General features: G+C 42.2%; 1 protein-coding gene across 1 annotated transcript in view; it reads left to right on the forward strand.

The window, feature by feature from the left end:
* Positions 1–22,922, forward strand: part of LOC119185536 (glucose dehydrogenase [FAD, quinone]-like) — a 123,659-nt gene that overhangs the window by 63,440 nt on the left and 37,297 nt on the right. Inside the window, exons 7-8 of the mRNA XM_075886695.1 lie at positions 15,408–15,552; positions 19,612–19,766. Of these exons, the coding sequence (XP_075742810.1) occupies positions 15,408–15,552; positions 19,612–19,766 (300 nt within the window). The remainder of the gene's footprint in view (positions 1–15,407; positions 15,553–19,611; positions 19,767–22,922) is intronic.

A 22,922-nucleotide genomic window follows, 5' to 3' on the forward strand; every position in this document is an offset into this window, starting at 1 on the left:
GTAAGGCAGAGAATCTATTACAATAAATGAGGTAATGTTCAGCTGACTCATTTACTTGAAAACAGGACAATGAGGAGAGGCTGCCCGACATGCTCTGTGTAAATATAAATTTAGCTGTGAAATTTGACAGCGCAGTGTAGTGATTGCGACTTCTGTTTCACGTGTTTGACATATTTTACTGTTCCTATGGTAAAACAAGTGTTTGACTTCTGGTGTGGCTGTGAGTGAAGATGTAGAAAATTCCTCTAGTAGTACTCTTCTTTTTCATCTAGCGCCTATCAAGAATTTCCATGCCGGTAATACTTCAATAACAGGCCCATTTAAAGATGACTTGGCCAGGGCATCTGCCATTTCATTCATATAAATGCCCTTATATCCTCGAACCCAGACCCACTTGATCAGATTGAGACGCGAGAGAACTAATGCTTTCAAAGCACTCTGAGCACGAGAGTTCTCATTTGCAGTAACGGAGGCACATACTGATAGTGAATCCAATAAAATTATTGCAGACCTTACTGAAGCAGTTATTTTACGGAGAGCTAGAATTATGGAAAAAAATTCTGCTTCAATTATGGGCACAAAATCTGGAAGGCGAAGCAAAAAGGAACAGTCTTGGGCAGGAGAAACAATACCAATTCCACATTTTTTTTCCCTTTGTGACGCATCAGTTGCTAGGAATGCTTGTATTGAGGTATGTGCCAGGTAATCTCTTGATATAGCTTCTAAAAAACTGAGCGACATCAATTTTGAAATTATCGAAAAAATATCATCAAACTGTAATTTAGTAGCATTGTTAATGGTACTGATTAAAGGAACAGCATTAATTTGAACGTCTAATTTATCTAGAAAGCGCTGTAGAACCAGAATTTGGGGTATAGGAAATGTCGACCAGTATTGTCCAAAAACAAGTCAGGACGGTCAATAAAAGCCGTTTTTAAGCGCCTTACCGGCCATTGATACAGCCTGAGAAATGCTTGTGCCACTAAAAGTTTAAAACGGGTCGCAAGTGAGGGAAGCCCAGCTTCTAGATACAAGATCTTCATTAATACAAACTTAGGGAGACCTAACAATAGTCTCAAAACTTGTCTCTCTATGACTACCAGAGGATGTATCTTGTAGGCAGGTGCCCCCGCGTATAACACGTACCCAAACTCAAGCACTGGGCGAATATACATACAATACACTGAGGTAAGAGTATTTCTCCGCATACCTAACCGACTATTACTAATTTTGCTTAATATTCCCACCACACGACCTCCCTTTGCTGCAATGTACTAAATGTGTTTCTTCCAATTGGTCATAGATCACCCCCAGATATTTCACATTCACTACTTTAGAGATAGGATCCAGATGATAGGAGAGCGAATTGTAAAAAGGGTCTTTGAGTGGAAATGTTAAAACAGAACATTTCTTGAAATATAAATACAGATGTAAGCTATCAAGCCACATTTACACAGCAGATAGGTATGTCTGTAATATTTGAAATAGCTTATGAATGTCCTCTGCTGCTGAAAAGAATGCGATGTCGTCCACATACACATGTGTGGACGTATTGGTGCCGTGGTGCAGAGCTCATCAAGATATTGAACAACACCGGGAAAAAGACGGCCCCTTGCGGGACACCTCTTGTTTGCACATATTCAAAAGACGAGATACCGCTTTTTTAACAGTAAAACGTTCTATTGCGTAAAACTGTGTATAGTTGTGTAAAACTGTGTATTGCGTAAAACTGTGTATTCTATTGCGTATGACTGTGTATAGTTTGGGAAGTTAAGGTTGTACAGCTGGTTGATTAACACTATATGCGCAACGCTATCATACGCTTTTGCTACATCGAGAGTGACGAGCGTAGCATATTTTCCTTCACGCTTAGCTAATTTTATGCGACTTTCAAGGTCTATATGGGCCTGCGATAAGGAGCATCCTGATCTGAAGCCAATTAGGAATGGATTCAGAATATCTCTCTCATTAATGAAATTTGTTATTCGAAAGTTTAGAATTCTCTCAATTACTTTCACAGAGTTTGAGGTTAACGCAACAGGCCTAATGTTATCCAAAACGTATCCTTTACCTAGAACTTTCAGTATTGGTATTACCTTTGCTATTTTCCACTCCAATGGAAGCCATGCCATACCTAAAGAATAGTTGAATATATCCAATAGGTATTCTTGGCAGCCTTTTTACATCATTTTCAACATGAACGAGGTAACTCCGTCGGAGCCCTGAGCCACTGGGGGCAAGTTAGCTAACACTTGCGACACTTCATACCTGGAAACTTCTGTGAAGTCCTCGTCCCTTAGCGCATGTGTAGAAGGCGGTGACAGTTGGCTGGAAAAACGTTACTCCAATTCCTTGCCAATCACTTCTAATGAAGATTTTATTTCTTTGGCCAACAAAATGATAGAGTCTGCATTTATTGAGCGCAGAATCATTTTCTTTTAACGTAGGAATATAAATAACGTTTTTTTATTCTTGAATTTAGAAAGATAATCAAACTTCCGCCTTTCGTAATCTTCTTTTCACTTGGCCACTGTACGTTTAAAAACACCTGCAACGAACTGGTAATGTTTCCAATTTTGGAAGCACTGATTGTACAAAAGCTTTTTCTATGCTGCCTTCCTGCGTCTATAGTCCCTCGAGCAATCGTCATTCCACCAAGGAGAATTCGAGTTATGATTAGCTGACGACACTACGAATTCAGATTTCTCACGGGAATTCTTTATTAAAGATTATAAGCTCTGAGCCTTTGGCATCGTGCTATTATCTGACAAAAAACCAAGTGAAAAAAGGAGGGAATCCTTAAATTATGAGTAGCTTATATGCGTACGAGTAATAGAGATTGATGAGGCTATCTGAATTTATATTTAGAAACTTATCGATAAATGGTCGCTGTTTGTTGCGCAATCAATGACTGACCAAGATGAAACATGATGATTGGAGCTTGTAAAAGTTAAATCTAGCGGTGAAGAAGTATGACTGCCTACGTATGTTGGGCTTCCCAAATTTTGACATAAAATATGATTATCTTGGGCTTAATGCCACAACCAGCTGCCACACGTATCAGTTTTTACTCCCCATGTAACATGGTGGGAGTTGAAGTCACCTGCTAGTAAAATATTTCTTCCACACGTGGTTATGAAGGTATCTAATGGCCAAGTGTCATATACGCCTGAAGGAAACTAAGCATTTACTGCTGACAAAACCTGCCCGGTCTGGAGAGCTAAGCCTACAACTAATATTTCGTATGCCGGGGTGAGGAACTTTAACGTCAGTTTGGCTTTGTGGCAAAGTTTGTTCGAAATCATTGTCACTATTCCGCCACCGCTCATAGGGGGGTATAGTCTGAACAAACAGTAATTTTAAAATGAATTTTAGTATCAGAAGCAATCCAAAATTCTTAAAGAAAGATTAAATGGTGATTTAGTTTATCACACAGGAAATGTAAATCAGTAAGAGTAGCTAATAGAGAACGACAATTACACTGCATAACTCTCAGGGAAGCTACTTTGATGTCAGAATGGTTGCGGAGATAACTTTCTCCAAAATACTTTCTCGAAGTATTTTACTAGACGGAGTCTTTTTGGGATTTGACGGAAGGGAATTTGAAACGTCATGGTTCAACAGGTACCAGCGGCGTTTCTGTGCCTGAGCATCAAGCTCGACATCACTAGACACATTTAGGTCTAACACTTGTTCTCGTTCAATGTTTGTCATGCACTCTGAGGAGACTGGATGTTATCCGCGTTATTCACCTCATCATTACACGCTGCAGTAGCATCACTGGCAGTCGGTATTTTATTGGCAAGCTAGTTAGAGGGAGACAGAAGGTTAGGTGGGCAGATGAGATTTGCGGGTATAAATTGGCAGCAGCAAGCACAGGACCAGGTTAACTGGCGGAACATGGGAGAGACCTTTGTCCTGCAGTGGACGTAGTCAGGCTGATGATGTGATGATGATTTTATTTGGCTCAGAATTACCCAAAGCAACTGAAATGAACAGCTTAGTAATTTTATTACTGAAAATTTGTGCTATGCATTCGGAGATGCTAGCTATCAATTGGTCCAAAACTGTAGCCATAGCTCTTCCGACCGCAACCTCAACGGCCTGCGCAATATTAGTGTCCTGACATGAATGACGTGCTGTAACGCCAGCATAGTCATGGGCTCTCTTTTTAACAGCTGCAATGGCTTCCTTTCTAGAGGATCTCTTTTTGTCTAGGATTTCTAGAACTTGTATTTCTTCATGAGGCATCGGGAACTCTGCGAAATCAGCTGCATGATGTCCACTGCACAAGGAACACAAGCCATCTTGTGCCTTACATTCTTGATCTGAGTGGCGTACACTACATCTACGACATTGACCCTCCAATTTGCAGCCACGAGAGCTATGTCCGAACCTCCAGCAGTTCTGACGTTGCAATGGGTGGGACGCGAACTGATCTACTCTAAACACTAATGGCCATGCTTTAATTTCTGAAGGGCACGACGTAGCTGCAAAATTCGTAATCACTGACTTTGTGGGATGTTGCTTGTTGTAAGCCAGTTGATTGCACCGGTCAACAGCCACCACACGTGCAACCGACAGCTTCCCGAGCGTCTCTGCAGCGCTTAGTTGTGCGTCAACCCCACGCACATTGTCTTTAGTGCATGCGAGATGCTGCAGTATATACGCACTTACCGGGATCTAAGCAAAAGAAGAACACTTAAGAAGATCCTTTACACATTGCTGATTTGGTGTTCGACATACAATGCCACCGTGTCCAAGCTGCCGTACGTCGGTTATGCTCTGGTGGTTTGGGTTACAGCATGGAGATGTTCCCTTGTCGCCTTAGGGTTATTCAGCTTAATGAAATTTCCACCCAAAGGTACCAGAGCAATGGGCATATTTCTCACGCCACTGCAGAAAAACATGTCAAGAGGTAAGTCATCATTGTGTAGCGAGGCCGTCTACAGGCAATGATCCTGACCTGGATAATTCCTCGACATTAGTAGAGCCTCAAGACTAGATCAAGAAAACAAAAATGACCCTGCATAAAATAATGAAAAGCACACGAAATACTAGTCGAAAATAAAGCTACCTAGTACTTAGCCCCTGAACCAGCAACGAGAACCACCTAACCAGATCGAACGCCACTTGCAGATTAGTGCCACGTCCACAAGCTTCAGCGAGGCTCGACTCATTGGGTAACTTCTGCAAGCAGAATTGCTTGATACCAACTAGGGCATTATTATTAAAATGCTTTAGGTAGTAGGCAGGCATTAGCTATGTTTTGTCTGTTATTTTTTTGAGAAGCGTCGTATCCGCAAAACACTTGCAAGGCGTTTTGAGCCAATTGCTCATGTAGTAGCTGATGACGATGAGAAATCTTGGCTGAAAAGGTATGCGCCACAGTTAATAGGCGAACAGGAAGTGAGGTAATTACATCTGATATCTCAAACCATATTTTTATTATAGAATATGAGGAGATATTTTGTCCCCAATCTAAATTTCAATCACGTAAATTCTTACAGAACAGGCTAGCAGAGTTGCTGCAGCATACACAGGCACGTAACATAGTCTCACTGATGCTTCCGTCAATGAGGAGAGGGCAGGCGTAGGAATAGTCTCCCAATCACTTGGCTGGCCATTTGCCGTGAAGATACCTACCCGATTTCACTCCTGCTTTTGAGGCGGAGCTAATGGCAGTCATCATGCCACTGCGAAAACTTCCGAGGAATGAAAACAAGGCAATAATAATGACTGCTTCGCTCTCAGTATGCACAGGTCTTGCAACTTCTCATACCTCTCGAGCCACCACGACGTTACAATCTTCAGTTCCGTCTCAGCTGAAGTACCTGAAATTAGTATACGTCCCAAGTCACTGTGGGTTAACATTAAAACAAATTGCCGACGCTTTAGCCCGCTCATTGCTAGATCTCCCAATAGTTCAGGCTCTACCACTGGTAGAATACTTCACGGCTATCAGGTTTAGAAAATCAGCCATCCACCAAGCAATGAGTGAAGCAATAACCACGTGGACAGAATATAATCACCTAAAATATCCATGGAAATCGCAGTGAAGCCATTCTCGACAATCAGAAGTGATGATCACCTGATTTCAATGTCGTGTCCCCCATTAAACTTTTACGGGTTCAAGGCTAGTCTGAGAATATCACCCCTCTGCCAATTTAGCGGATAACTGGAAAATACGGCACATTACTTTTTGTCGTGTGCAAGATTTTCTCGTACCACATTTCGACTTCTAATTACTCCCTTTGCAAAAGTAGGCTTGACCTTATCGGAGGAAAAGGTTTTAAGCTTCGGTGCCTCAGGTTTGGGATACTGCCACTAGGGTGGCTTCCATGTCATGTGTATTTTCAGTATAACTGCTCAAGGAATACCATTTTAATCTGGTATTTAAAATTCTTTGTCATTTAATTAGGTTAAAACCTAATTTTTCAACATTACTCCCGTCAAGTCAATTATCAGTCTGGAATACAAGCACAGAAACATATTAGTTGCAGTTATATTGAATATTTTACCCTATATTGCCATTTCATTTCTTATTTTTTGTTTTAAATTTTATAACTTAACTAGAATAACATTCACCAGTCTCTACGTAGCATTCTTGGCCAATCCCCTAAAGTGGGTACGTGCCATGTTTCTAGGGAAGCAAAGCAAAAGGTTGGAGCATTGGAACATCGATTCATCACGCTATTCACATTGTGCGACGACTGGTTGTTCTGTCGCTGTTTTATAACGCTTTATAGGTCGTTTTACCACGATTGCTTTCCCGGCATCAAACCTGCAGCCTAAGGCAAGAACAAAAAGAAGCCGTGTGGATCGACTGTGTTCGAAAATGCTATTCGCTGAGTACAGCGTATCGGCCACAAGCCGAGAATAATCGACCCCATTTCCTGATGAAGACGTAAGCTACAAGGCCGTCCTTCTGCGTCTGCCAACCGGTAATGACGATTTGATCTCCGTTTTTCTCCATGCAGACTTAGGTGGTAGACCATACCAAGGCCCAGATTTACGTGACGCTCTGCTTGAAGTACTGACTACTGCAGATGTAGTAGATGTAAGACAGAATTAAAGCAGCCACGTATGGATGGTTGCCTGTGCAAGAAGAATCGCGAAGCAGAAACTTGTTACTCGTGGTGCGCTGCGTGTTAAAGAGCGTATATGCATGGTGATAGATCCGGAAACCAAGGATAAGAATCTAAAGCTGCAATGGCTTACACCTCACTTGGAAACTAGACGTGTGGAAGAGGCGTTTCAGATTATGGTTTCGCGAAGTCCATAGAGACATAGAGATGTGCCGGTATAGAGCAATGGATGATAACAAACAAGGATGTGGCCTTAGAGCTCAAGAATGGCGTCACTGTCAGCTCAATACCACACATTATGACGATCTTTATTCAGCAGTGTGTAGTGCTTATTCCTGGCATCAGTACAGCCTCCACTCTGTCTTCGTTGCAAGCGAGTGGGACACATTCGTCGGCAGTGCAAAATACCAAGGTGCTTGCTGTACCAAGGCTTCAAGACAGGTGATGTTCGCAACGTACGGAGCCCTCCGCCTGCCTCGGACAACAACTGAGCTTCTCTTGTTTCCGAACTGTGGCCGCGCGCATATCAACCCTGCCCTTTCAGCGCTGCTCGACTTTGTTGATGAAAGTGCACTGCGTGAGTGAATTCAGATAATTCGCGCCCCGTGATTTTGGTAGACGACCTGTGCGCCTCCCCTTCCTTTTTAGTCTCTTTGCTCGCTCGCTCTCTCCTTCCTCTTTCCTCTCTTCAATCAAGTCTATTACTACCCCATTCCCTTTCCTCTGTGAACAGTTGCTGGAGTGTCGCATTTATCTGGAGACAGTTGCGGAGTTCACTTTTCCATTATTTTCCAATTCTAAGAACCACTTCCCCCATCTGTCGGATGCTTGCGAGTCAACCTACGCAAGCAAGCTGCGTTCAGGCCACTCTAGCACAGAAGAGCCTCATCTTGAACACATAATAGACGTCACAGAGGTCGTTGAGGCATCCAGAAAAGAAGTGGGTCGCATCAACGAAAATGAACGCTTGGCTAAGGAGACCATGCCAAGCAGTCACAATCGCGCTGTCAAAAGCACAAGTCATGACACCCGGGAAGACGACGCTGGCATTCAACGTGACTCGGAAACACTACAGGAAAATCTCCTGATGAAGAAGCTGCAGAAGAGGCAATGAAGAGCTGCCGGGCAAAAAAACGCCTTGCACCGAAGAGTGACGAAGCAATAGTGGTGGCGTCAGATAAAGCAGAACACGCGTCTTCATGTGCACAACGTGTTGTGTCTTTAGGAAGTGATCGAGAAACGCGCCACCTGTGTCAGCATACTCACGAAGGTGACAGAAAAAAGCGCAAGGGAATTGAAGCCATAAGTTTGCCTGTGGCAAAATGGGGTCAACAAAACTTTAGGTAAGCAAAAGGGCTACTTCGCTTACCTTCCCCCAAGTGTAGCGACACTGAACGTAGGTGGCTTAGGAAATGTAAGGTGTCAGCGGCAGTTACAACACGTGCTTAGGCAACATGACGAGGATGTTCTTGCAGTGAATTAAACATAGATTTCGTCAGATCGAGTTTCAGCTCTGCACTGCAAACGTTCCCAGATTATAATCTTCACAGTAGCAACGCACGTACGCACGTAGTGCTTCTACTGGATGCTTCTTATTAGTTAGAAAGCAGCTGGGTCACTCTTTGGTGTCGCTGCATATTAATGGGGAAAGGCGTCCTATTTACTTTGACATCTCTTTTAATTCTGAAAATTGGAGATTTTTTTGTGTTTATGACCCCTCAAAAGTGAATGAAAAGAATACTTTCTGTCTTTTCTAAGCTTCGTTGCTAAATTGTGATAGGGGATTTCTATTTTTTTGTGACTCTAAGGATCAATCATATTTAGGAATTCGTTACGATGTCATTGCCCCTTTAATGAAACAGATCATGAGTGTCCATAATCTGACATGTGAGAGAGCATGTGCCTGCCTTATTGAGGTTTACGATTTTAAAGGCCGTCTATCATGCTCGGCTCGATCGTACTTATGTCTCTATAGGCCTATGGTCACACATTCACAGCTATGATGTAAAGCCTATATTTTTCACAGATCATTGTTTAGTGCCAGTTACATGGGGCCCCAAAACATTTTGCAAGATTCTATCAAATTGGGAATGAGGGAAGCTAAATGTACAGCTCTTGCAAGAGGAATGTTTTGCTAAAATAGTCAAAAAAATTGCTCCATGACGTAACTCAACATTGACAGCTGCCAATTTCTGCTCAATGGTTAATTATCAAAGAAAAAGTTAAGAACGAAGCGTTAAGCGTGCCATGTGAGCTAGCAGAAAGGAATAAAGATAAAAACGTTATCTTTACGATTTAATTATCGGTTTCATATTTTTGAAAGCCAAGAGCCGGAGTTATGGGGATGATGTATATATAGTTTGGGCCCAAATACAGAAATATGAGACAGAAGCATGCAGAGGAGCAATAATTTGCCCTCGTGTTATTCGTTTTGCTGAAGATAAGTCCACAAAAAGAGCTCTTGGGGATGAGAAGCGATACGCACTTTTTAAGCTGATAGTACTAGTTGAGTCATTGCACAGACGCAGAGCAAATAACAGCCGCATTTGAAGATCTTTACAGAAGCCTGTTCACCGCGGCTGAGGTTACGGATGACTATAGAGAAAGATCTGAACCACTCATTGGTTCAATGCCAATTTACAGGAAGATGATCGGCTCACTATTGATTGACTATTAAATCAGGAAGAAATTAAGATTACAATCAGAATTTTTCAAAGAAACACAACTCCCGGCCAAGATAGCCTTAGCGCAAAATTTTACATAACATATCAAGAACTTTTTATTCCTTTCCTCTAGACGCTTTTTGAAGAATCCTATGAACTTGGGGAACTTCTTCCTTCCTTTTATCAGAGCCACACTACTTTGATCCCGAAAAGTGCCGAAAGCGAAGTTTCAAAAAAGCAACTGGATATAGGCCTATTTCTTTAAGAAACGTTGATTATAAGATATTTGCAAAAATACTCACGAACAGGTTGCAAACGGTGAATACTAATTGTGTAGGCGCCTATCAAACATGTGGAATAAGAGGCCGCTCATACAGTCAAATATCTATGTAGCACAATAAGTTCTTGAATGCATTGACGATAGCATGAATCAGGTAGCTCTTCTTCAAATTCACCCTGCTAAGCCTTTTGACAAGGTGCGACATGATTCTTGTTTCGACTTCTCAGACATCTCCAGTTAGAAGTTGCACTGTACAATGGCATATCACTATATTATAAAAAGTGCACAGAAAGTATACTTGTGGATCACACGCTTTCAGTTATAAAAGAGGCAAATTCATCAGTGCGTCAGGGGTGTGCGCTTTTGCCTTTACTTTTTGCTGTATGCTTGGAACCGCTTTGTGCAAGTGTACTGCTTCATTTAGGTATTAGAGGCTATAGATATGAATCAGAGGAAATAAGAGTCTTATCCTACGCAAATGCAATGCCTCGTTCTGCCTGGATAAACGGAGTGTTGAAGAAGCAGTGAACAGTTTTTTGTAAAATTTCCGAAGCTTAAGTAAGTTTTGATAAAACCAGATGGTCTTGATTGGGCACATGGGCACTAACTCCCTCGGTGTTTGCAAATATTTGTGGTAATAGTGCTCCAGTTCGTTATTTTGGTGTGCCTCTTGATACCCACTGTAATAGTGACCCTCATTGGACGTCCACCTTAACCACCATCAGTCGAAATGCGTTAACTTGGCAACGGTGGGATCTTTTCGTTTTTTTGGAGATCTGAAGCATGCAAAATCTTTTTTTTTGCATCAAAGCTTATCTATATTCTACAAGTATTGCATTGCTCTCACGTACATATCCAGGCGTTTTGCTGGATATTTGCTTGCTTCGTTTGGAATTCATCATAAGAAGCCATGCGAAGAGACAACCTTTTTCCTCCGCTTCAGAAGGGGGGGGGGGGGCGCTTAGTCTTGTGCGTTTGTTTGTACGGCAGCTGGGGATGCAATTTTTTTTTACCTTGAGGACGTGTGTCACCCGTTCCTTTTGAATGTTATCGGGAATCGACTTGCTTACTAGCTCTCTTTTTTTGTCACGACATGAGTGGCTAAAAAGCGCAATTGTGGAGTTTTTTTTAAAGATTGTTGAGGCCATGCAGTTTTTGAAAGCAAGATTCTCTTTAGAATATCTCTACAGTGTAGAAAGAGTGACACTGACTGCTGCACTTGTCAGCACCCTCTCCCTTGAACCTGTTTACCGACAGCCATATTTATCTCGAACTGTTCACGATGTGTTATACCGTATGCTTAAAATGCGTTTATCGCCAGCAGGGAAAACAATTTTCTTTAGGCTACACACCTCCACATTACCTGTAAGGACGTGACTTCATGAAAAAGATATATACGTACCCTTGTCACTAAATTCCAGACTGTGGAACGAGCCTGAAACAATCGAGCCTTGTTTTATTCATTGCTGTGATGCGTGTTATTTTTGGGACATTTCAAGAGAACCATCAAAAAAGAATTTTTTTCCTATTACAGCTCATGGTGTTAGGCTGCTACCTTTCAAATAAAAAACTCTGAACAATTATGCTCAATACGATTTAATTATGTTATTGGGCCGTTAGTCATTATGGAGGAGCCGCAAGATTCACAGACGTGCTGAGCCACCTCGCTCAACCGAGTCTGTTTTCGAGAAGAGGCAGCCAACGTGCGTATTGTTGTAGAGGCGTCCGACCCTGTTCGGGAGTGGCTTGAACTTCTGGACATGCGTGTTTGTTTACCAGACTTTTGAAAGTTCCTTGTACTGTATGAAAATGTGTCTTGTGCATGTGTACACGTGAGCATATAGTTGAAACGATTGATTTTATAGCTATATATCACATCCTTTGATTGCCACTATTTCCATGCATGAACGAAAAAAATCACCGGCGTGGCTCAGTAGTAAAATACTGGGCTGGCCCCAGCAGACCCAGGTTCGAGCCCCGCTGTGTCATTAGTGCTAGTATTTTTTATAATTTTGTGTGATGTGGTTATGGACACCAACGGTGGCGGTGGTGCCACAAAACTGTGCTTGACCCTAGTTTTAATCTCATAACAGCTTTCAGTGTAGTATCACTTGTAGAAGACCTTCTATTCGCCATTGGCTGATTTGAACATGGCGCGCTCGGTCGTTAAAAGGACCACTGTGGGAGGCCACCACTTGTCCACGCGTGCGCAAGCAATCACACTGAGAGGTCGCGCATTGGAATTAAAGGAAAAAGTTCTCAAGGTCCCGTGGAGCGCGTTACGTATTTTCTTGGTCTATGCTGTCCCTCCCTGCTTAGCTTCAAGCTCTTATGTTGGGACAAAAAAAGTGAGAATGCGATTACAGATTGCGACAAATGTTTGTAACTCTGCTCGTACTGGACCAATCCCTAAAATTTTAGCAGCGTATAAATTGGGAGCCAATGAGCTCTTTAACTGAATCTGTTTCATGGTTTCTTGAAAAAGTATTTGAGGGCCCCTTTAAACCATGAAGTCATTGGAATAATCACATGTTTTGACACCCCATGACATTTGACACTTCTACCACAAATTATTGCTGCAATATTTAGTGTTGTATTGTGAAGGATGTTTACAATTTGCGTGTGTTGTAAAGCAAGAAATTTTGTATCACTCTACTTTCAAGCACAAAATAGTATTCTTCTGCAATCACAAGCAGACATATGGCTCTGAGGCTGAACACGTGCCTGCCATGAATATGAACCAGGTTTCATCCCTACTCGGATGGATTTTTTGTTCACGCCTAAGATGATCATTTCTGGCTCAAAACTATTGAAATTCACAGCAACAACGCCGACGCCCGAGTGTCTGCGAAACGAGCTCTTTACCGCCGTCGCGTTAAAAGACAAGTGACCTTGAGATGGCTGCGAGATCTATTACCCTTTGGCCACTTCAAAATGCATCAACTTGCATTCAACAGGATAATGTACACTTCAAACTTTTGGCTGAGATGCTGGAAACTTTGTGACATTGCAGTGGCGTCTATAACCGCGGAAGGATATATACTCTACTGAAACATGTCGAATGTAGATAGAGCATGTGTTTTATAACAAAAATGATCCTCATTAAAATACACAGCATACTTTGAAGAGCAGTTTTGAGATAATGAAATCCCATTGCCACTTCTTTGTATGTTGTATGCAGATATGATGCACGGATATGATAAGTTATAACTGCCAGTTTTGCTGTAAAAAAAGGGGGGGCTGCCATGTACTTTACAGTTTTTATGGTTGTAACCAATTCATAGTATACCAATTTATCTTAAGTGAGGTTGATGAACACCCTAGCCCAATGTACTGAGCTGTTCGCTTTCGCAAAAAACTTGAGACAGAAAAAATGTAGGTCACTATGCTGAAACTTGTTATTGTAAGTATTGTTTCGATACTTCGGTGTTTCTGGTATAACATTATTCCATCATATCAGTCAGTGCACGTCTTGACTGATCCACGCTTCGAATCACGTATCGCAATGTGTGCAGTGAAGCAAGCTTTGCGGAGTAGAAAATAAGATTTTAGGTACTTGTCAACATACTAAAATACCAATGAATATTGATTTTCATGGTTCAATAAAGCTAGTTTACAAAGCAAATAAATAATATTTTACTGACTCTGGTTTGTGTAAACCTTTCACTCATTATTGTAAGATTATTCCTTACTTTTTATAGTAAATTGTACGTTGCAGGGGCACGTGTATTTTTATGTAAATTTTCATATGGTGATATATTTTTCTGTCACCATATTATATAAAAACGCCGCGGCCTTCTTATCAGTTTTCAGCGTTCATTCCCGGCTTCCTCTTTTATATTAAAAGACGAAAAACATGCTTTAAATTTAAAAGAAAGATACCATTTCTTTTCGTTGTTGTGCCTTTATAGAGGTTAGGTATTGAGGCAATATTGTTGGGAAGGTACATGAGCGAAAGTACACATATCAAGAGAGTGCGACTTCAAATCCCTGTTTGTACCTATTAGTGGCCAACTGTCTGCACACGAGATTATTGCTTTGACGAATTTTTTCAGAGAAATGCTCTCAACAGCAGACAGTTCACCTCGAGACGATGCAGAGGGCAAAAGTATATGGGCAGCAAGAGTCCTTTTACTTCGGTGCAAGGGTGTTCCTAACTTTCCTTTGTTGTTGTGTTTGATATTGTGTACGCATTATGACGATCATTCCTACGCATCAATATTCGGCTTTTTGGGCTTTTCAAAGGATGAACACAACATACCTTGTTTCAATACTACTTTTTCTTGCACTTCGTCACTCGTGTTGTCATTTAAAGCAGCCGTTAAACATCAGTAGTGTTCATTATAAAAATGTAGGCATGCTGATGCGGACATCGGAGATGAAAATAACACAAATATTTATTAATTATGGCGATATTTTGTTATGTGATATTTAAGTGCCGCTTCCCGGGGTGTTCGGGTATTGCGATATTTTGAGGCAAATATTTCTGCTTCAGCAGCGCACTGCCCTGGACTATGGCAGTAGTGGCGCTTAGCCTCTGCTAGCGAGCTCGCTCAGCAGCTGTGGCCGACGAAGCTCTTTTGCCACTTGGATCAGTGTATATTGGGAAGAGCTGATGGCACTTTTTTGTACATAAGTACACGGATTACAAAAAGAAAGACCAAGAATAGCATGACTGGCGTGGACCATTCCATGCAGCTCACTTCAAATCAACTGCCGTACAATTAGCTTAGCGCGACGGCCTCACTAGCCATGAGAACGCGGAAGGTTGCGAATGGGTGCACTCCGTAACAACCAACGCGTGACGAGGCTTACTACTGCAGCATCACGAGTGACAGGCGCGGAAGTTGTTTTCTCAGCACTGGCGTGCCTTCCTCCTTAAGCGCTTCTCGCCATCACCGACTACTGTCATCTTCTGCACTGCATTCCACGATCACTATCATCCTCATTCGCTCTGCCATTTGCGACGATGCTGACGCCACTTAACGCAGGAACGGGTACCCCGAAACTGTGTGCCAAGAAAAAAGAACGATTCATTTTCACTTCATTATAATTAAAGAGGTTTTACTGTTGAGCTAGTTGGTTTCTAGTTAAAAAATACAGGTAGGGCACAAAAAATACAAAGAGGTAGTGAAACTACGAACTAACAAATGGCGCCCATGTATATCAGTTCGTGTCTCTGCTTGGTCTGCGTCTCTCTGGGTCCTCACCTGTTTTGTCCTCATCTTTCTCCTCCTTCCACCATTTGCGCCAGCCCGCACTACTTTGTGGTATATCCTTGCAAGCAATCTAAATTCTTGTTTCACTGAAAAAGTAAATTCCCGTATATTCAACCTTTCACACTGCTCACTCTGATCCGCTCCACACATCTTTCAGATCAACGTCATTGCTGATCTTCCCGTAGGCGAGAATCTGTACGACCACGTCACCGTGAACGGAATCGCAGCATCATCAGCGGAAAACATAGAACTTAACTACTATTTACCATCTACATTGTCAAAGTATGTCCTATTTAGAACAGGTAAGAGCAGATCAAGAGCATTTTAAAATTTCATGTGCGCTTATGTTTTTAGGAACAATATATTGCGTTTTCTTTTTCGAGTTTTCGCACTGTTACAATATGTAGAAAAATTATCTTATATATAAATATATATATATATATATATATATATATATATATATATATATATATATATATATGTCTTACATTATCTGCAGAGGGTCAGGGGTGTTTTCCTGCCAGTTAAATACCGCCAGCGATACATTCTAATGCTATATATTATATTCTAACGGTTTATATGAGCGCTATAGTATTAGGGGCAACATAAAACAAACAAAATAACAAATAGGATACTATGCACTGATTCATAGTGCGCCTGCAAGATCTAGTTCTCCCAAGCAGTTACATGAATGCTGAGAGATTGTAAGGGGTAGGGCCACTGCGTATTACTTAGCACAGTACACAGGCCGGAACGCGCTAATACATGAGCGCGTTCTGGCAGCGCTCGGGCCTGCTGTTGCGTATGCGAAAAAACATGCACACCGAATAAGCTGCTTCGTATCTAAACAAAGCTTCGCAGAATACAGGTGACGATGAACGGACTAGTACCTGCACCAGACTGATTATAATTGCTTCTTTCATTCGACTGTGAGTATTGGTTACTTTTTACAAGATTATGTAAGGTTTTGCGTCCCAAAAGCAAGATATCATTTTGCGAGAGGCCGTAGTTGTGGGATCTGGACAATTTGACTATGTGACCTTCTTTAACATGCACTGACTTTTCATAGTACATGAGCTTTTACCATTTCGCCTCCATCGAAATGCGAATGCAGTGGCCACGTTCGAATATGTGACCTATGAACCTTTATGAATCAACCTCACAAGTTTGCGTTTGTAATAACATGTTAACACGATGAATCTGGCATATTTTAGAATGAATCTGACTCTCTGCCACTGGCTACATTTCAGTAATGTTCCCCTACGTAGCTAACGCTACACTACATGCGAGTATTCATGGCTCGATTCGAACCTTCTAAAGAGATAAAACTCTACACGAGAAGGTCAGTTTAATAATGAACAGATGCAAGGGCCAATGATAACACTAATTTTCACCATTCTATCAAGTTTTCTACATCTAACAGTCATTTTCTTCACTTTTGTTGCTGTAATAAATGTGCAAAAAAGTTGTAAAGATTTAAGTGTTACTCTCACACCAAGATGTTCGTTTGGTCTTGATATACAACCGTCCGCATAAACGCTTCAAATGCCTTGGGTAGGTTGGTTGTAAATCACGCAACTGGCTATCTAACGTCCATTTATTACAATTCTTAACACTTGCACGTCCTCAACTCGAATTTGCGTTCACTTTAAGGTTTCTCAATCTCTGGTTCTTCAAGATATCTAGGATTGAGTTAGTCGAATAGTTTCCCGCTATGACAACAATGAGCCAAGTGGGACTAACATAAAACTCGGCTTTTCTCTTTGGACACTTCTAGCCAGTGTGTCACAGCACTCCTATCGTTGAGTATGTTAGTCCTATTAAGCCACCAAAATTTCCCTCGAACTTGAACCTTGAAGAAATGGTTATGGTGCTTGCCTGCTGACCCAAACATTGCGCGTTTGAGATTTTTTCAGGTGACAGCATTTCGATGAAAGGGGATTACGAGAAGGCCACCTACTTTGCAATGTCAGTGCTCCTCAAAAAACACCAGGTAGACAAACTTTCTTGAGGCATCCACCAGACCGTGTCTCAAACAAATCCTGGTTTGGGATGTAAAGCCATTCATACTAATAATAGTGAATGGACATCGCTCCCACAGTGTCGGCAATCATAATTCTCTAGGTCGACTATCCACACCTGAAAAAATCACACAAAATGACGTCAATACTTTTTTTTTGCATCCGAGGATGAGAGTATACCAACTTGCTGGATCCACTCCATCAGTTACGCATTCCAAAGCCCTGTATTGGTTTAGGGCTGCTAAATATTCGTCTTGCTTAACTGCATGACGTTCCCATGCTTTAACTGCATGGGAACGGGTGGAAAATTAATATGAACATAAATATTTGGTGGTAAAATGAGCACACTAGGCGATGTAGATTGCGATGTCAGCTTCAAAGCACGATAGTAAAATTGTCCAGAAGTGCACCTATTTCTATGCGCAAAAAACATTTTAGGCTTAATTAACGTACAGTATTTTTTGCAAACAGAGAAGAAAATGCACACCAATATTGTGAACACTAAATATTATCACATATTGAGCCTGCAGAGTATATTAAACTCAGAAGATATAACACAATGAGTACGTAATGCATGGGGCAATACTTATGTTACTGCTGTTATACAGACGAAGCGTGTGATTGGTATTTTGATTTGTCGGAGAGAACATCGCTGGAATGTAAACACACACGTAGTTTTTTTAAACAAATTGCACACGCACGAGCCAAGTGTAGGAAACATCCTGCTGCAGAAAATCCAGAAAAAGTCTGATTTGAAATTCGTCTTGCCATTATATTTTGAATTCTCTGTGAAATGCACAATTAAATTGCGATGCAAAACTATTTATGGAGCCCTGGCGTTTATATGTTGCTGGCGAGAAGAACTTTCCGAATGGCTATCAGCGATGTGAACTGCACATCGAATCAGAACATGGTGTCTACAGCTGCAGTCCTTGTAAAGTAAAGCTAGCAGTGCTACGAATTTCATTCCACCCACTACGTGTTAGAGCAGTAAGGTTCACTGTCCACTGGCTGCTGGTTGTCGTAAGATGAATCTTCGTTTTTTTCAGCCCTAATGCTCCCGCACAAACTGCAACTCAGCATTCCCTAATGCGTGCACTAGCAGACGATTGCGTGCCTTAACCTAACGAAACAAGATAGACAAGCATATAGTGTTGACACGTTCTTTATCGGGAATCATTTACACCGCGGACAATCATAAATGTAGGAAGCTAGCGTTATACTTATTGGTTGAAACCAACTTACCAACTTTTAGGCTTTATTTCATAAAAAGCTTTACGTAGACACATTCACTACCTATTTTAGTTATGTACGCATTAATATATATTGCAACAGTGTAAGTTCACCGTAATTCTGCATCTATGATTGTTATTATGTATCAGAAAATTTTATAGCTTCATGTTTATGTTATACATGTTGCTGCTTATTTAAGTATTTATTACACATCTTTAAATGCTTTTCTTGACATATACTCCTGCTGTATTTCGTGCACAGATATGACACGTTTCTCACGTCTTGTTTTGCAGTTTTGCTTTGAAATATAGCCATCCCTTCATGTAATAGCCTTCTAAAAGGACCCCAAATGATATTTTGAATGGGTAATTAAAGTACGAAAAGGTTCGTTGTTGGTAGCTCTGTGCGTTTACACATGGAGTGCTTTCTATGATAAACCCACGCACTACAATGAAAAGTGTGCTCCTGTTTTCGTGGGCAAACTCAAAGTATGTTGTCATAAAACATATCTGTGTGTTTTCGCGGATAACAAGTTAATTTAAACAGAAAGTGATGTCGAGAGTGTAAATACTTGTAGGCTTCAGGCTTTACTAGTATTTCTAAGGATAATTCAATGCACAGCTGTACAGTTGCATGCACCAACTTTTCCAGCTGCCGTTCGGACTAAGTTTAGGTGATGAATCTATCTATTCTTTCAAATTGAACGCTTCATTTTGTCGTAGAGATTAGTGCTTTTGTGCGCGAAAGTCACGAAAATGTTTTTCCAATAAGATGGCAAGCTATTTTATTCTGATTACAAGTAGTTTATGACATAACTATTCAGGCTTAGCCATCTGACAATAATCATGCAGCATATGACTGACCCAGTATTGATCTAGCGAAAAACACGAACAAAATCTTACTGGTGAGTAAGAACTGCAATAGCTACCGGCTACTAAGGAGGTACCCTGAATTTAGTGAATTGGGCTCAAAGATAGTAGACGCTATCTTTTTCTCTATGTTTACTAACCTGCCAGAGCGTGCAGCCATAGTTCCCTTGTCATCATTTGGCGAGGTTCTGTTGGACGTTTAGGAAACACACGAAACTGTACTGAATTCTTGTTTCAGGGCCACTTATTCATGCATACGGTGTTGAGTGCGTCGCGTTCTTGAGCACGCCAGATGCTGATCCGACGCACCCAAATATTCAGTTTCTTCTCGTGACACTCAACCCCACGACTGTCGAAGCAGGATACCTAGCTGGTCTGATAGGCGTATCACAGGTGAGCTTCAATTTTTACTTCAATATTAATGCTTTAAACCTTTCTTCACCATGAATATATGCGAAACTTTATTGAACTTGAACGAAAATAGTTTTGTGTTGTTCCTACTTGTTTTTTTGTAATCAAAACGGCATAAGTTTTCAATTTAGTAAGGCAACTTCAGTCCAGTAATGGCCTTAAAAAGAAAATGTAAAGATGAACGACAGATTGGGATCACTATGACAACTGAAAATCTGTGGAATGTAGCATCAAGAAACAAATTCCACCTTTTGCATGTCTTCGCAGATCATGTGCAAAATAGTGCGTTTACTCTGGAAAACGTTGTGCGCGGCACCGTCATACACGCTGCCTCTATTTCCGAGGAAGCATTGGGGGTGGAAGTAGTGTTGCCAGCGGCGGAGGTACATTATATATATATATATATATATATATATATATATGTGTGTGTGTGTGTATATATATATATCAATATTATTAATGAGATCTAACAGACAGTAGTGCCACGGAATGAACAGGGGAAGTTATTAGAACAAATGAAGTGTAAATAAGAAGAAAGAAAAGTGGGTGAAAAAAATAACCAGCCGTGAGCAGACCGTAGTCAGCTACCCGCTCGTAATAAGTTCACGTGCTACGTGACGCCACACATGCGCATAAATGAGTGTTTCACACTCGTCACTTGGCTTATAGATGGCGCTGACTGACACCCCTACTTCTAAATTCACATATAAACCCAAAAAGTGGATGGAGGGAATGCCGCTGAGATAGCTCAGTGGTTAGAGCGTAGAACGCGTTATTCGAAGGTCGTAGGTTTGTTTCCTGCTCACCGCTGGTTATTTTTCACCCACTTTTCTTTTTTCTTATTTACATTCCATTGGTTCTAATATCTTCCCCTGTACATTCCTTGGAATTACTGTCTGTTAGATCTCCTTACTATTGTGTCAAAACACGGAAAAACGAGCCCTTAGGTATACACTTTTTCCCCTAATATATATATATATATATATATATATATATATATATATATATATATATATATATATATATATATATATATATATATATATATATATATATATATATATAATTGCTACATGCCAATGCAAGGAGTTGAAGAAGACAAAGTATATAGACTGGCGCGAGCTATTCTGTGTGGCTGGCGCTGCTAGCCTAACCAGCTGTAAATACATCTCTGACTACCCCTCCGAGTCAGTCTCATTCTCGTAACATATTTGGTGAAATTGTATGATGCCCGTCCTCGCCACGGAATTCCGAAGCAGACGCTCCTTCGCGGCTTTCAACATGACCACTCAAGACTCAGCTACATCCTCCCCGGTCACCCGCCATTCTGCCCGGCCTGTCAACCCAGCGCCTGCAACAACTTTCGTGACGCTTCCCACCCTCAATGACCCAGGCGTGTTCTCAGGTCGCGAGGGTCTCGACGTCGACATATGGCTACGCCTCTACAAACGCGTCAGTGCTACTTACAGGTGGGATCCCACACTTATGCTCGCAAACGTCATCTTTTATCTCGACGGAACCCCTCGTGTTTGGTTTGCCAACCACGAGCATGACATAACAAGCTGGGACAGCTTCAAGGAAAAGATCCGTGAGCTTTTCGGCAACACTCCTGGTCTTCGTGAAGCTGCAAAAAAATAGTTGTCGAATCGCGCACAATCTTCCGCGGAGCCCTACATCGGTTACATTCAGACTGTCCTCTCACTATGCCGCTAAGCTGACGAAAACATGCCAGAGCCCGAAAATGTTGCCCATATCCTAAAGGGTATCGCCGACGATGCTTTCAACCTGTTGGTATTCCACAATATGTCATCTGTTGATGCGATCATTCAAGGATGCCGCCGGTTCCAACAAGTTAAAAGCAGGCGCATCTCCCATCAGTTCCAGTGCCTTCTGAACACCGCTGCAACGTCCTCGTGTCCCGACACATATCATTCACCAGACACCTTTGACAACTTCACGCGACTCGTCAGGCGCGAACTTGAAGCGGCTGCTCCAGCTAAGGTGAGACCAACGTCTCCTGACCCCTCTCCTCCAATAAGGTTGCCCCTCATTCAAGCAGTCGTCCCGCAGAAAATCGCCAGCATGGGAATTCACACTATCTCACCGCCTCCCCGCACCGACTTCCAGCCCCAATACACGCCTGCACGTCCCTTGCCAACCGGCTCTCCCTCAACGTTCCGTAATCCGTCCGCATGGCGAACACACGATGACGAGCCCAGCTGCTTCTCGTGTCACCGAATCGAGTACATTTCTCGCCATTGCAGAAGTCGCTGGGGTCCTCTTGTACAAGCCTCCTGTTGTCCCATCTATGCACGTCCTGCCTATTGCCTTGAGACCAGCCGCGACCATTTTGCCAAGACACCTGCTACTGAACACCGCTACTCCCGCTCTCCATCCCCCCAACGTCACCAGTCTCGCTCCCCACAGCCCCGCCGACCGTCTTCCCCGCCTTCTCACGAGGTTCCCCGACAAAAACTAAGTGCTGCAGCCCCGGGAGGTGGCGCTGCCTCGCTCGGTTTGAGCGAAAATTCTCTCTTCACGATACCGACAAAACGGAACCTTATAGACGTACATGTAGACGGCGTACCTGTCACTGCTCTTGTCGACACCGGCGCTCAACTTTCTGTGATGACGAGTGATTTTTGCCGCAAGCTCAAGAAGGTTCTCACACCTGGGACCACTCAGTTCGTTCGTGTTGCGGATGGCGGAATAGCAACTATCGTTGGAATGTGCTCCGCTCGTGTAAGCATTGCGGATCGACACACAGTTGTTCTCTTCACCGTCCTTGATATATGCCTCCACGACGTAATCTGAGGCCTCGACTTCCTGTCAGCGCATTCTGCCCTCATAGACTGTTCGTCCAGTACGTTCCGTCCACACTTGCCCGCAACAGAACCTCTTGCACAACGGCCGAGTCATCTCTGCACAACGGGACACATGCGCCTTCCTCCACAGACACTGACCTACATGGAGCTCGTCCCAATACCACCAGTTCCCGACGGTGACTATGTTCTGACCCCTATCACCAATGTCCTCATAAACCGTGGCATTACATTACCGCACACCATTTTGTCTGTCACAGGAAATTGTACGTGCCTCCTAGTTGTGAACTTTAGCTTGACACCTCAAGTGCTGCCA

This window comes from Rhipicephalus microplus, chromosome 1, assembly GCF_043290135.1.
Source record: "Rhipicephalus microplus isolate Deutch F79 chromosome 1, USDA_Rmic, whole genome shotgun sequence".
Classification (NCBI taxonomy): domain Eukaryota; kingdom Metazoa; phylum Arthropoda; class Arachnida; order Ixodida; family Ixodidae; genus Rhipicephalus; species Rhipicephalus microplus.